We start from the raw sequence: 14,149 nt of genomic DNA on the forward strand, positions 1-14,149 counted from the left end.
TGATAATGTAATATTTACAGATTTAGCTAAAAGCAAATGTATATGTGCTACTGTGCAGAAGAAGACCCACAAATATAAAGTGCATCCAGACCAGAAACAACTGATTAAGAGATTTGACCTGAGCAAAAGTACAGCCTCACAGGGTTTGTTTTATTAGTAAGCAAAACCCATACTTTTTAATGGCGTATCAGGAGTTAACAAGTAAAGGTTAAAATTTGACAGATATGGTGAAATTTATTGAGATCCCATATCATCTGCAGGACGGGTACAGGATAGTCACATTCCAAAATGTCTCGGCAGAGGGCCCTCTAATTTTAGCAAGGGAAGGTTACCATACTGGGAGAAAGACTGGGAAGCGTGTGCAGAGTGGTCACATGACGGGCTTGTTGGTGAGCCAGCAAAAGAGACAGCCAGGTCACCTCTGTAGAAATACATCTGAGGATAGGGGCCCTGCGCTGACAAAAGTCAGATATGCAAAGGCCTCGTAAAAATGCAATAATCTATAAACATACGAGGTCTTGAGCTGTATAAAAAAAAAAACATTCCTCAACTTGTCTTCATGAGAAGGTCAGTGAAGGTCAGCTGTTGCACAGTTTTGTCCTGCACATGTAATGAGAGACTGTAATACAGACTGTGGTTGTTGTGGTCAGACAGTGGCAGTTACATAATCTTCTTGCTTTCTACAGCAACTTTTGACCTCATGGTATGTAAGCAGTGACCACATGCTGCCCACCTTCACAGACACCCAGCAGTCCTCCACAGTGTGAACAGTTACTCTCAGATGTCACTCTGTAAACTCCAAGGTTAAAACTCTAAACGTAGACCTCGCCCGGCCTCAGAACGCTAGGCCACTTGATTGTGCTTTAAAGAAAGCGGGATGACTTATTGATTTGACACATCAAAACTGAGAGACACTCTCATCAATAAAAAAAAATAACTAAATGTTTTATTTCAAGAGTCAGTCGCTCAGCTGCAGCTCTGATCAGGCTTTGATTAAGATCTGAAGGCATAATGCTATTATTACTGTCATCTTGGTGCTGCTGGTGGGTTTCTTCTTTTGTCTGCGCGTACAACAGCAAAGAGCATTTTAATTTGCTCGTAGGAGTTTAGGACATAATTTGATGCTATATTAAGTACTTCCCCAGTGTTCTTAGACTTGACTGGTAACTGTGCATGTAAAAAAATGAAACATAAGTCTGGGGTCTGATATAATGTATGTACGCCATCTGCTGGACACCTTTAGAAGGCACTTAGACAGTGTCGGTGAGCCTACAGTGACCTCTGCTGGAGGATTTGTAGCAATGTTGTATATAGGATCTCGATTGCAACATATATTAACTTCATTTGCATTAAAGCAGGGGAAAACAGAGAACAAACACAGACTTTTACAAAAAAAACCCTAATAAAATACACATATTATAATCTTAATATGTAAAACATATGCTTAAACCCCAGCACAAGCTGACATTGTATAATACAATGTGTTGTGACGGAATAACATGTAATCAGGAGATCAGTCATCATCATCCAACCTAGTAATCAGTGGTTAAAACATCATCACCACTACTGACCTTAAGATTTTAATTTTAAGATTATTTTACTTCATATGTTTCCCCACATTATTAGTTAATATGATGCAGATATGTCCCAGGCACCAACGCACCAAAACACATACATATACATCAGCAACATTGTTTGATGTGTTTAGGATGTTAAAACTCACATTTTAGCTTTGCTTTTACTTAGAATTTAGATTTTTTTATTTTTTTATTTTTTTGGATTATGTTCACTTCTGCTCAACCTTCAGAAATTAAAAGTTAAAAATAAAATGACATATGCCTTTATTGATCCCCCATAGGAGAAATTCAACTTTGGCACAGCAGCACAGGGGAAATGTTGTGCAAACAGCAAATATAATAAAAATAAAATAATAAATAAATAATAATGAAAAAAAATTAATAGAAATCTAGAACATATCAAATATATACACCATATACAATAAAGTTGAATATGGTCCAGGTGGATACCTGTACATGTGCAATGTTACAGGGTACTGTTCAATGCAAAAGAAAGATGATTTCAGATGATAATGTTTGCAGTGCAGTGGTAGTAATGATGGCTGTTACATTTGTTATATTTTCATTTCATTGTATTTCATTTTCATTTCTTCTTTTATTTTCTAACTGCTATTTTACTTACCACTTTGAGGCTATATTTTGTGAATTAAAAGTGCTATATACATATAGTTTATTATTATCATTATTATTATTATTATTATTTAATATGAAAAAGTGGTGCGCCATGAAGCACAGAGTAAAAAGATTGTTATCTGAATGTGTTTTGTAACTTGCTTGAGCTTTAATAAGAAGAACCAATAGGACTCTTCTAATATGCTGACAGTAGGCGGTACTTCCGGGTGAAAGGTAGCGTGTTATGTAGCTCTACCGACTTTGGGAGCTGTTATTGAGGGCGCTTTTTCTCGGTAGTTTGGTTTGCAGTAATTTTTAGTAGTTGTGCTCATGTGAGAGAGACACTGAGTTTGAATAGAAATTCAGTGTCATCGGACTAACAGGGAAAGTTATTTTCAGTAGAATAAACAGGGTAAGGGTTGGTAGGACGATGCAGACCTTCACAGCGATAAGATCATTTGTTTTCGAGTATCCCAAAACTATTGGTCTGGTCACAGTAACAGGTAATGTATGCACTGAATGAATGTTGTGTAAAGCGGGGGTGTTAAACAACTAACTCTTAAAGTCTGTGTGCTCACTGTACGCTAATGATTGACAGTAATGTATAACACTGTGCAGTCTGTGGTGTCTCGGTTAAAGGACACTGAGACAGTTGCCTTGTTGTTGAGTGGGATTTCATATATGTAAAATGCCAATTGAACATCACTTCATATGGCAAAAAAAACCCCAAACAGTTCCATTGTTTAAAATTCAAAGATGTTGGAAATCATTTTACAGGTTCCTTTTTTGCTTTGTGCCTCTGTAATAACTAGATTAGATTACAGCTGCAATACTGTGAGTTTTCATTATAGTTATACAGATGAAAGCATTTACATGTTTGTCTTGATTTTTGTCACTATGGTCTCATATGTAATCCTGACAGCTTTATATGTCATTAGTCTGATAGATAGATAGATAGATAGATAGATAGATAGATAGATAGATAGATAGATTTGACAATGATTAAGGTAATTACAGCACTGAAGTCCCCCGGTCCTGACCTACAATTAAATTGTGAAGCATAAGAACACAATAAAGCTAGAGATCATCAAGGGTTAAAACACATGCAGTATGCAAACATAAATAAACAGACAAGGCAAACTTATGAGAACACACACAAAAAGCAGTAGCAGTGTTTCAGTATCATGAAATCAGTTGATTAATGGATTGTTTAATCTATGAAATGTCAAAAAGTATTAAATAAATAAATGTCTATCATAATTTCTTAAAATAGTTCCATAAACTGTATTTATGGTGATAAAGAAACATTTAAAAAAGCAGCAAATTCTTATGTTTGAGAAACTGGAACCAGTTTGAGCTTCATCCATCATTTTTGCTTGAAGAATAACTGAAACAATTCGGTTTGATTTGAAATATTTGAAAATAGTAATGATGTAACATAAAAAGCTGTAGTCCTGTGAATGGTTTTCTCAGTTGTCTGTGAAAGGTAAACAGGTATTATGGTTATAGTTGATTAACTTACTGTGTGGACTCTCTTACAGGAGTGGGACTTTTCAGCGTGAAGAAATGGATGGCAGGTGGAGTGTGTCACAGCAAGGCCCGGTTGGATGGAAAGACTGTCTTGATCACCGGAGGCAACACTGGGATTGGCAAAGAAACCGCTGTTGACCTGGCTAGAAGGGGTTAGCAACTTAACTGGGTTTTATATGTTGGCCTTTAATTATCTAATTTAATTTTGAAATGTGCGACATTTGCTGCTGTGTTACAGGCGCGAGGGTCATTCTGGCCTGTAGAGACATGGACAGAGCTAATAAAGCTGCAGAGGACGTGAGGAAGAGGAGTGGAAATGACAATGTTATTGTGAAAAAGTTGGACTTGGCATCTCTACAGTCAGTGCGACAACTCGCCAAAGACATCCTAGGAAGTGAAGAGAGGCTGGATGTTCTCATCAATAATGCAGGTAGATGTATAAATGACACGTGATGGTGTGATATATCGTACACAGCTTTGAGACAGTGCACAGTGTTCACATAAACAGGAAGGAGGTGTTCAACAAACTAATATTCTGGCTTTTAGGTGTTATGAGCTGTCCAAAATGGCAGACTGAAGATGGCTTTGAAATGCAGTTCGGTGTGAACCACCTGGGCCACTTCCTTTTAACTAACTGCCTGTTGGATCTCCTGAAGAAGTCGTCTCCGTGCCGCATCGTCAATGTCTCCAGTTTAGCTCATGAAAGAGGTGCAGTTTTTCTCTTTTTCTGTTTCACTTCAAGAGATTTTATTTCTCTCTCTCTCTCTCTCTCTCTCTCTCTCTCTCTCTCTCTCTCAGGAATGTCGTCCTTTTCAGTTTCATTAAATATTAATACAGCACGTCTGTGAATAAGCATGAACTGCTTTCACTCAACAGGTAAAATCTATTTTGATGACATAAATCAGGAGAAAGATTACAACCCTTGGAAAAGCTATTCGCAAAGTAAACTAGCTAATGTCCTCTTTACAAGGGAGCTGGCTAACAGGCTACAAGGTATTGAAACTTTTTTTTATCTCACAGACATGCAGTATTTTTTTTTTTAAAAGTGAATATATTAAAAAGTGACTACATTATGTCCTATGCCTTGTCATGTTGCAGGTACCGGAGTAACAGCATACAGCCTCCATCCTGGAGTAATCCGGACTGAGCTCGGCCGACACTTCTGGCCCTCAATGTCCCTGTGGAAGAGAGTTGTGTATACACCACTCATGTTCCTCATCAAGTCTCCAACTGAAGGGGCCCAGACCACCATCTACTGCGCTGTTGAGGAAAGCCTGCAGAATGAAAGCGGACTCTACTACAGGTCAGTCATAGATGGTAACTTCATTATTAGAGGTGAGACAGCCGGTATCAAAACAAAATATATCCATATTGCTATTGATGTTCTGTTACAATCATGGCCGGTTTAATCTGCTTGGGACCCCTGGAGCAAATGTGTGGTGCCCGGCCCCTGTTAACCTCTGTTGCTCCCCCTCTCTGTGCACTATGTAGTGATAATGATTGTGTTTTTGCCACTTGGGGGCAGCAGAACAAGCTGTAAACACACTGACATATTATATCACCTTATAACATTGGTGACAATGGGGTAGTAAACAACTGTCTATTTATTCAGCACACACATAGTAACAGTATTAATTCTGGTTTCACATTCGCTGCCCACCTGATGAATGTAAGTCCAATCTCCTTGTACCTCCTGAGGGAAATATCTGTCTCTAAATGCTCCACTATGTTCACCAGCTCTTTAACTTTGTGGGCCTGCTGTTTGATGCTGGGCAGGCAGCATACAGTGTGTTTATGAGATAGTTCTTGGTGAAAACTAAAGTTAATAAGAGTAGAGCTGCAGGGCCAGAAAACCAAAACATTTCTTTAAAATAGATAAAAGGTTCTATGTAGCTGAGGGCGACTGAATAGTTGGGTTATAACTGTTTTTGGTTTTGCAACTACAAGAAACCCATTTCACATTATACATACTTCACAGCAGTCATTTTATACTGATAATGTTCATACAGACTAGATTAGCACAAGGATCCTTTTCGAGACAGCATGTCAAGATCAGGACTCAACTAAGGCCCTTATCAAGTCAGTGGATATTGTGTTTTAACGGTGCATATCTCCATATTCCCAAACAAATGAACAATTAATGATATAACTATAAACTAATGGCCACACAGTGAAACTGGGGTTTTTGGGGACATCATTTTGGGGGAACAAGGGGCAGTTGTTTTGCCCGGCTAGGAATCCTGCCTCTTGAATTTCCCTTGGGATAAATATCTATCTATCTCTCTTGGCAGAAGTGATATTTACTTGCATTTCCGCCGACATTATCTGAACTCTGAAATGTTCTGCTTCCTCGCAGTTAAGCCATTTGCTGGAGTTCATCTTGCTCTGCGTGAATTAAAAAAAGGCTCAGACCCTGTATGAATGTAAGAAACTGAAAACGGAGTGAATAAGTACAAAATCTTGACTGAGTCTAGTTTTGTGGAAAAAATATTTTGCTGGCAATGGGGTATTTTACTCTTTTCCTAATAGACACTATATAGAAACTATTTCAATATGATGCTTATAACAGAATTAACTAAATTACCATTATTATGTTGGACAAAATACTGCAATTGTATTATATTGTAAGTTACCCTGTGATTCCAATCTGTGTTCATATTATATCCTGAATGATAACTTATTTTTGTGACTAAATCAGCACAGTGGGAAGGGATCGAGTAACATGTTTAACACTAAATTCTGCACTGATTACAGCGACTGCGCCCCTAAAACAGCAGCCCCTCAGGGTCTGGATGATGAAGCTGCCAAGAAGCTGTGGGATCTAAGTGCCTCTATGGTTGGTCTGACATAATCACAGTGACATTGATGATGCTGATGATCGTCATCAGGACCAATGGACTGCCAAGTGGCCCGAGGAAAGACTGGTGCGCTTTCTAATGAGCATCTGTGTGGTTACTATCAGCTGAGCTCCTACTTAATATGACCAATGAGTAAACAAACAGAAAACAGAAATTCACAAGTGATAGACATTTATTCAGATTATACAACAAACTACTTGCAAAAATACTATGGATTAAATTATGTTTTTTCCTAAACAGAAGCAATGCTTCACAGGTAAGTTACATGGAAGCTGTATGATCTTTAGTTTTGATTGCCATTAGCGTGAAATGACATTTTAATTGACAAGTTTCACCAATGTCTGTGTTGACTAAGGGCTCAATTGTCATTCATTGTAACTTGAATTTATAATAAAAGAATTATGTGTGCTTTTAAAGTTTTTTGTAACACTGTTGATAGCATCATTTTCGTTTTTTTCCCTCCTGGGCAATAAAGTGCTGTTATACATAGCCCATGGTTTTACCTGTTTCTTAAGGCATGTTTTTCATTCATTCACACCACGTCTATTCATTTTCTTCCATGTGAGACCAACAATATTGAAATAAAACACATTTTGGTTACATCATCATGAATTAAAAATGCTCCTAATACATTAAATGTATCTGTCCACTTTTTTTTTTTTTTTTTTTTTTTTTTTTTAGGTTTCTTTATCTTGAAGGCACTTTGTACAAATTTGCTACAAACAGTCAAATTTCATTTTACTCAAAGCTACATCTCAGACAAGTGCATCACATTTTTCTTTTCCAAAGAAAAGTCCATTAACAGTGCTAATTACATATGCACAAAGTGCACCCAAGTGGCCTGCTGGCTACAAATGGACCCTGTATGTTCCCTACACATTACATTATCATGTAAGCATGTAAGAGAGCTAGTTCAGAGGAAAAGTACCATGTCTTGGCATTTACATTCAAACCGGTAGTACATATACAGCAGATGTTGTGAAGAAAAGATAATAATCCTTAAGGTTGGGTGTAACACAAAGACTCTCTATCTATATTGCTCAGTTTCAATATATATATACTATATATATATATATATTTATAAATTATACATTATTCAACATCTAGATTGCGGTGAATCTACACAGCTGAACCTATGGACGTACTTCCTGACAATTTGTGGTGTTAACATTTCCACTTCCACAATATGTGCTGCATAAACACCGTCACTAACTAATGAGTCAGCTCCTCAAAATCAGAAAGCTGTTTCATCTGTTCCACTTGCATAGAGTGCCTTCTCACAAGTTTCTTCTTGGACTTGAGACCCCCTCTCTTTGGTGTGTTTGGTGCTACTGGAGCTATAGATCTAATACCTGTTGCCAGAGGTGACGAGGGCTTGCTACAAGCCCCGATATCAGGAATGGGAGGGTTCGGGTTGATGTTGAGAGGGGGCAGGTGGCCGGGCCTGGTGTGGGAGATGTGGTCCAGCAGCAGTGTGCCAGAGCCTCTCCTCTCCAGGAGGCCAGGTGCACGCCTGCTTGCTGTGCTGGGAGAGGATGGGCTGGCATTGCTGTCTAGAGATTCTCTGGAGCTGGTCAGCATCGCTAGTGGAGACGTGTTTAGTTTCCTTCGCTCTAAGGGGACCTTAGGAGAGTCTAACATGGCAGAGTCTGAATAAAGCTGTGAGTCTGAGTCATAGTGATCGTTCCCCAGACGTCTCCTATGCATTGTGTCTCTCAGACTGGCAAGTCCACTGCTGCAGCTGCTGCCTTCCTGCTCTGTGGGCACAGTACTGCGCCGTGCCAGTGGCTGGTGCTGGCCTAGAGATCTCTCATATGATGCTTTGGACGTCGGAGGAACCGATATTGAGGTTGTCATTTTACAGGGTTGTTCTCCCACCGGTGGGAATAAGATGTCCTTCCCATCCACACTGTTCTGTCGAGATAAAGCTGACCTCTTACTCAGAGAGAGTCCATTCACCCCTGCAACAACATCCTCATCAGAGCTGGCTTTCTTACTCTCCTCATGGGCGGCGGCTGCAGCCAGGACTGAGGGAGCAATCAACCCCCAAGGCTCTGACTGCAGCCTTTTCAGCTGAGGCAGACGTGCACGTTTGGGGTTTGCAGGCCGGCGTGTTGGAGACGTGGGCCCGTTGGAAAGCTTCGTAGCTGAACTAGAGGTTTTCAGCTTTGTCTGGAAACTGAAGACTGTGTTTTTTTGTTCTTGCTCAGGTGCGGGAGATGCAGTAACATCAATATCAGACGGAGAGGTGCAGTATGCCGGGGACCTCTCATCCATCTCTGGTGATGGGGGGACATTTAGGTATTGTTTGGTAGTTTTAGTGCCAGATGGTGACTTGTCTGTGGTAATTATGATGACCTCCTTGCCTTTAGCTTTGCACGCATCCAAGAGCAGTTTTAGTGTCTCCTTGTCATCTGCATTGATGGCGTAGACCAGGGCTGAGGCCCCGCTCCTGTCCTCCAGACTGGGATCAGCTCCATTGCTTAGCAGGTGATCCACCACCTCGTGCCCAGCCCTGTGGATGCAGGCGTGCATTAGAGCCGTCCTACCTGCTTTGTCCTGTATGTTGGGGTCAGCCTGGTTGTCCAGCAAATATTTCACCAGCTTCGACTTGCTGACACTCTGCTGGTCAATGTGTGTGGACATGCAGGCCACCATGAGTGGCGTCTCTCCACGTTCATTGCTCTCGTTGATATATGCACCTCCATCCAGCAGGAGCCTGGTGAGTCTCAAGCGTCTGAGCCACACTGCCTTCAGGAGAGAGTTTCCATCGGCCCGCAGCTCCAGTATATCTGCCATCTCCCTGCCAATCACAGATCTTCTCAGTGTTGAACTTACAGCTCACAGCCCCTTGAACAAATCATTGAAGTAGTTCAGTTTACATTGCAAAATCGTTTTGACTCATATTGTTTGTTCCTTTTTTGTTTTGCTAAATCATCAACACCAGCAGGTGGCAGTCTGTTACAACTTAAAGGTAATAAATATAACCTATTAGACATTTATGATATAGGAAATATATTCTTTGTACAATAACTCAGACGAAGATAATGTTTAAAAATTGCAGATGCCCAAAGTGAAAGATGACCATGCCCATGCCCCAAAAACCATGTCCATGCAGGAGACAGCATGGTACCAGCACCTGTTAGATTCACAAACAAATACTGATACTGATAGATCATCAAGCGTTGATATTTGGATATCAAAAACAAAGTTTAGGCCTAGCTCGTGGCAGCAGCTGATTGTATCTTTTTTCATCATATTTATGGAGGCAATGCTGAATTACGAACAAAAACATGCGCCAACCTTTAAGTGCGCAAAAACACCAACCTCGTTCACCTGTTTCTATTGAACAAAAATATGTCCAAGAGACTGTACGTCAACGTTAATTTTGGATATCTAAAATTTAAATAGTGACAATACGAACACCCAGACAGGCGACATTAAATAGCACACTGTGATGAGTCGCTGTACATGGTTCTCATTTTGTATAACTTGGCGAGACGCGCTCCATTGCATATTATTGGGTTGGTCGTCTATTTCTCCGTTAAATCCCGCATTTGAAATGTAATTTATAACATAAATAACATAATAACATACATTATATACAGTCTATAACAGAATCCACACCTCTGATGTTATGTATAATGCAATCTATTTTTTACCAGCTTCCTCTGAGATGATGAAAGAAGCGACACAAGATAACGACATAAAGTTGAATTAAATAACCTTCGTTTTCATTATTTTTGTAGTTTAATAATTTCGCCGAAGAACTTAGTGTCTGCTAATTCTCTTACCTGGTCAGAGGAAAGGTTTTCCATGATCAAAGTACCCGGTGCTTTGTCATGTAAGATGTTAGAAAATCGGGAGGAAATTAATGATTCAAAACAGAAAGTTTGTTGCAGTTCTTCGAAATATCCCTATTTTTTCCTCAGCCGTGACTGTTCCCATCGACGCGTCCTAGTTTAAATTACAGGGTGCTGTACCTCTCTGGCACCATAGCACATGAGCTGCGTGGCTTTTGTTATGGAGGCACACTACATCAGTCCAATGGGGAGTATTCCTTTCACTGCGCACTCAAGGATCACAACCTGGAGATGCTGCGGGTTATAAATAACTTACTTTCTTGCATGTTGAATGAAACGTGTATTCTCTTGACGTCAGAGTCGACCAAAATAAATTGCGTCTGATGAAAAAACCTCTGTCCTGATCTATAATCTGCAGGACACAAACAAAACGAGTTGTTGTCTGTCAAACACATGTTAATGTTTTGCGTGTGTTTTTCAGTTTAATCATTTCAAAAGGGCAATTTGTAAATGAAAGTGATGCACACTGTTGGGCTTACAGGTGATGGACATTAGAAGATAACATTTTTTATAGTAACTGGTTCTGCTTTTTTAAAACGTGAATCCATGCATCAGATAGTAAGTCTGTTCTATAAATAAGATTTAATCTTTCTGCGGTGTGGAAAATCAGTGCCAGTTGTTACAATAAAGACAGTCTTCCTATCTGTCATGTAAAAAAAAGGAACAGCAAAGACAATCCAGCTGGAAAATATGACAAAGGAATCTGTTCTGGGTCACCATCACACTGCTTCTTAGGAAATGCTAATATGGTACATTCATGCGCTTCCTAGCATATTAAAATCAGAAATAATGTTTTATAAGCAGTAATTATTTCCGTAACTTAACATCAGTTAATAATTCAAGCTTATTTATCCAAATCTCCAACCAACTGTCTCTCTGATTGGCTTGTTTCACAGCTCAATAAATGAAGAGATAGAGCAACATTTCACACCTATATATATATATTAACTGCACAATTAAAGAGGCCAAAACTTGTAGCAGCCATCACAGCTATACAGCCTAATAGGGACATTTCTATTTTTAGGTTGCTATGAGACAGCACAGAAGCAGTTTCTAATGAGAACAGTGATGTTCTCAGCCCTGCAAGGAACAGGTAAATCAGACACATAACATTCCACCAAGGACCGCAAGGCTTTTATGGCATTTGTTCAAATACTTTTTTGATGGAGGTGTTGTGGGGTTTTTTTTTTTGGGGGGGGTTTCACATGCAGAAGTAAGCTATCACTACCACGTTCAATCATTAGTCCTCTGACCCCTGCTCCTTTCCTCTGAGACTGGGACTAATCACTTTGTGACCCATCCAAACACTTGACGTCTCAGGACTCTAGTCGTCAATTCTGGCAGTGATTTCTCACCTCTGATTGCCTTCTCAGCCCCCAGGGACATGTTGTTTACAAGGCACATGGAGAAGGTGGTTTTATAAAACAGCACATACTGTAGTCGCTGAGTCAAAAGAATTTGTCCCTCCCATTCAAGAAACACTGTAAAAGAAATGTCTGTTCAAAGATTTGGTCTGGATTTGGTCACATACCTTTATTTGGTAAATGGATGAAGGACTTGTATAAAATATTGTTTTTATGTGCAACTGTTACTGTAAATATCAAACAACCTGTGGAACCTGTGACACATGCCCCCAAATTAACAGTTTTTATTGTAATAACTTCTCAATGCTTTTGGGCATAGAAAACATAAATAGTCCTTTTAATAGTACAATATGTCATTTCTACCACTAAGGGGTATCTTATATTAAAACAATAACAAAAGGGAAGTTTGATGATATCAGGAGGTAGTGTGGGATCATAGGAGTTGTTGTCTTTCCCACTATTCTTAGAATTCCTTCAGTGATTATTGTTCAGGAGGTTTTTAACAGGAGCCAAATGATCTGCAGAGGTTTCCTCCTCTCCAAAACAAACAGACTTAACAGATTAAAACCGGTAAAAACACTGAATAAAGCAGATTCACTTTAAAAACTATTGTTTCTTTGACCATGTTCAGTGGACAAAACAAGGGATGAGCCCCGAGCTGCTGTTAATGTTAGCTCAGCTTGTTTCTTTGATAAGTTAAGATCCAGACGTCGGATGATTGGAATCCTTCATCCGGTTAAAATAAATAGTTAAAATAGACCAAGATCTAAAAAGTGTATTGTAAAAATATGGCTTAAAACTGGATAAAAAGTCAATTTATGACTTTAAGCTTCTGGCAGACAACCACAAAGCTGATGCATGCACAAAGGGGATATGACGCCATTGACAAGCGACTGGTGAAACACACTGTTACCTGAGAAAAGTATTTCTGTTTAAACATTGTTGGAAACATTTTGGAAAATATAAGTTGCCTATGCATCTCAACAAAATATATAACATAGGTCTAGTGTTGATAGACATTTTAATGCGGAAATACATATATTTATAGTTTACAGCTTTAAATGGTGTATGTGTATGTAGAATTTTAATTATGTGTAAATTACCTGTACTATGGACAGACCTGCTGCCCACAGGGACACGATCGACCAGGCACCCAAACAAGGCCAAAGCTCACTGGTTTAGACACATTCATTAGAACAGGAAGCCACAGAAACGTCAGCAGTCCTCATTCAGCGTGATCTCTACCCCAGCGATGCTGTCGTCAGCGGTATATTAAAGGGAAAATAAATAATTAAAGTGGAGGGAATAAGCGCTGTCACCCCTGGGAGCAGTTTCCATTTTCAGATATCTTACATCGCAGCTGCTGCTCTTCCTCCTCTCCTTTCTAAATATAACCTTTTCTTCTGTCTGCATTGTGAAATTTTTACTCAACAGACTACAGTAGCTCTGAGCCTATTTATAGATCCTGACAAAGTACACGTAAAAGTTATCAACAGTTATTAAATTTAGAGTCTGATCAAAATGTCTGCAAAAATAGTCAGCAACAGATGTCTGGCCTTATTCCCCAACCCATTTCAGTGTTTCAAGAAAAAAGAAAATGAATGGAAATGGATTCAAGTAAAATGAAAATGGAAATAACCTTAAAATGAATATACGAAACCTGGAATATGAAACCAATTTATGGTAGCGGACCCTCTATTTTTAAAAGCCTATGTTGATTAAATGTCTGGCTTTGCTGTCTTATCAGAGGACAGTTCAACAATGATGTCAGCAAACCTTTTAGAAATTTTGTAATGATATTTCTCACTCCTTATATTTTTAGACTTTAACCCTTAAATTTCACACCACTTGCATATATCTGACTTTCAAAGTCTGTTAGCTTTAAATATGGATGAAATAGACATTCTCTTTTTCAGGATAAACATACATCTTTACATACATGAAGAATTTAGATCCACTAAGAAAGTTTCTGTCACAGTTTATTTGAATTCTGAAGATGTCAGATATATAAGCTCAACAGTGATCAGTTAAATCTGTGCGGTTGAAGCTGAGAAACTAGGGGCTTACAATAGCCTCAATAAATAACGCTGTCAAAAACTCATTGAAAGTACAATAAACATTAAAGGGTTGACAAAACCAAGAATGTAAGTAGTTAACAAAACCATCACAACAAAAAACTTGTCCATTAAGAAGAATTGGACACACCCACATTTATTAATCGACACATTGTATTGTGTTTGTTTAGTCCATACAAAACCCTACCTGTAAAGACAAAAATGTGCTGTTTGTCTGGAGGATATGTGCCAAACTATATCTGTCAGGACCAGTAACTTCCCGAGTCTCCA

The 14,149-nt window shown here is 39.0% G+C and overlaps 2 protein-coding genes across 3 annotated transcripts; one reads left to right on the forward strand and one right to left on the reverse strand.

The window, feature by feature from the left end:
• Nucleotides 1–2,402: 2,402 nt before the first annotated feature.
• LOC127352819 (retinol dehydrogenase 13) lies at nt 2,403–7,066 on the forward strand. The gene is made up of 7 exons (XM_051381518.1): nt 2,403–2,692; nt 3,731–3,871; nt 3,958–4,149; nt 4,266–4,427; nt 4,596–4,712; nt 4,818–5,022; nt 6,474–7,066. The coding sequence occupies exons 1-7, from the start codon at nt 2,620–2,622 to the stop codon at nt 6,568–6,570; spliced, it is 987 nt and encodes a 328-aa protein (XP_051237478.1). The 5' UTR covers nt 2,403–2,619; the 3' UTR covers nt 6,571–7,066.
• ankrd34c (ankyrin repeat domain 34C) lies at nt 6,732–10,683 on the reverse strand. Of its 2 annotated transcripts, none has more exons than XM_051381516.1 (2): nt 10,372–10,683; nt 6,732–9,380 (listed from the first exon to the last, which is right to left on the reverse strand). In XM_051381516.1, exon 2 carries the CDS (start codon nt 9,374–9,376, stop codon nt 7,790–7,792), a length of 1,587 nt encoding a protein of 528 aa, XP_051237476.1. In that variant the 5' UTR covers nt 9,377–9,380; nt 10,372–10,683; the 3' UTR covers nt 6,732–7,789. The 2 variants fall into 2 exon arrangements, with proteins under 2 accessions (XP_051237476.1, XP_051237475.1); XM_051381515.1 differs by having other exon boundaries at nt 6,732–9,427; nt 10,372–10,682.
• Between the last annotated feature and the right edge of the window lie 3,466 nt (nt 10,684–14,149).

The sequence above is a fragment of the Dicentrarchus labrax genome, unplaced genomic scaffold, assembly GCF_905237075.1.
Source record: "Dicentrarchus labrax unplaced genomic scaffold, dlabrax2021, whole genome shotgun sequence".
Taxonomy (NCBI): domain Eukaryota; kingdom Metazoa; phylum Chordata; class Actinopteri; family Moronidae; genus Dicentrarchus; species Dicentrarchus labrax.

Bases quoted from the DNA above. Each gene is read 5' to 3' on its own strand.
- LOC127352819 (XM_051381518.1), top strand. From the start codon at position 2,620: ATGCAGACCTTCACAGCGATAAGATCATTTGTTTTCGAGTATCCCAAA. The intron at 3,872-3,957 runs GTTAGCAACTTA...GCTGTGTTACAG, and splicing joins TGTTGACCTGGCTAGAAGGG to GCGCGAGGGTCATTCTGGCC. The intron at 4,150-4,265 runs GTAGATGTATAA...TCTGGCTTTTAG, and splicing joins TGTTCTCATCAATAATGCAG to GTGTTATGAGCTGTCCAAAA.
- ankrd34c (XM_051381516.1), bottom strand. From the start codon at position 9,376: ATGGCAGATATACTGGAGCTGCGGGCCGATGGAAACTCTCTCCTGAAG.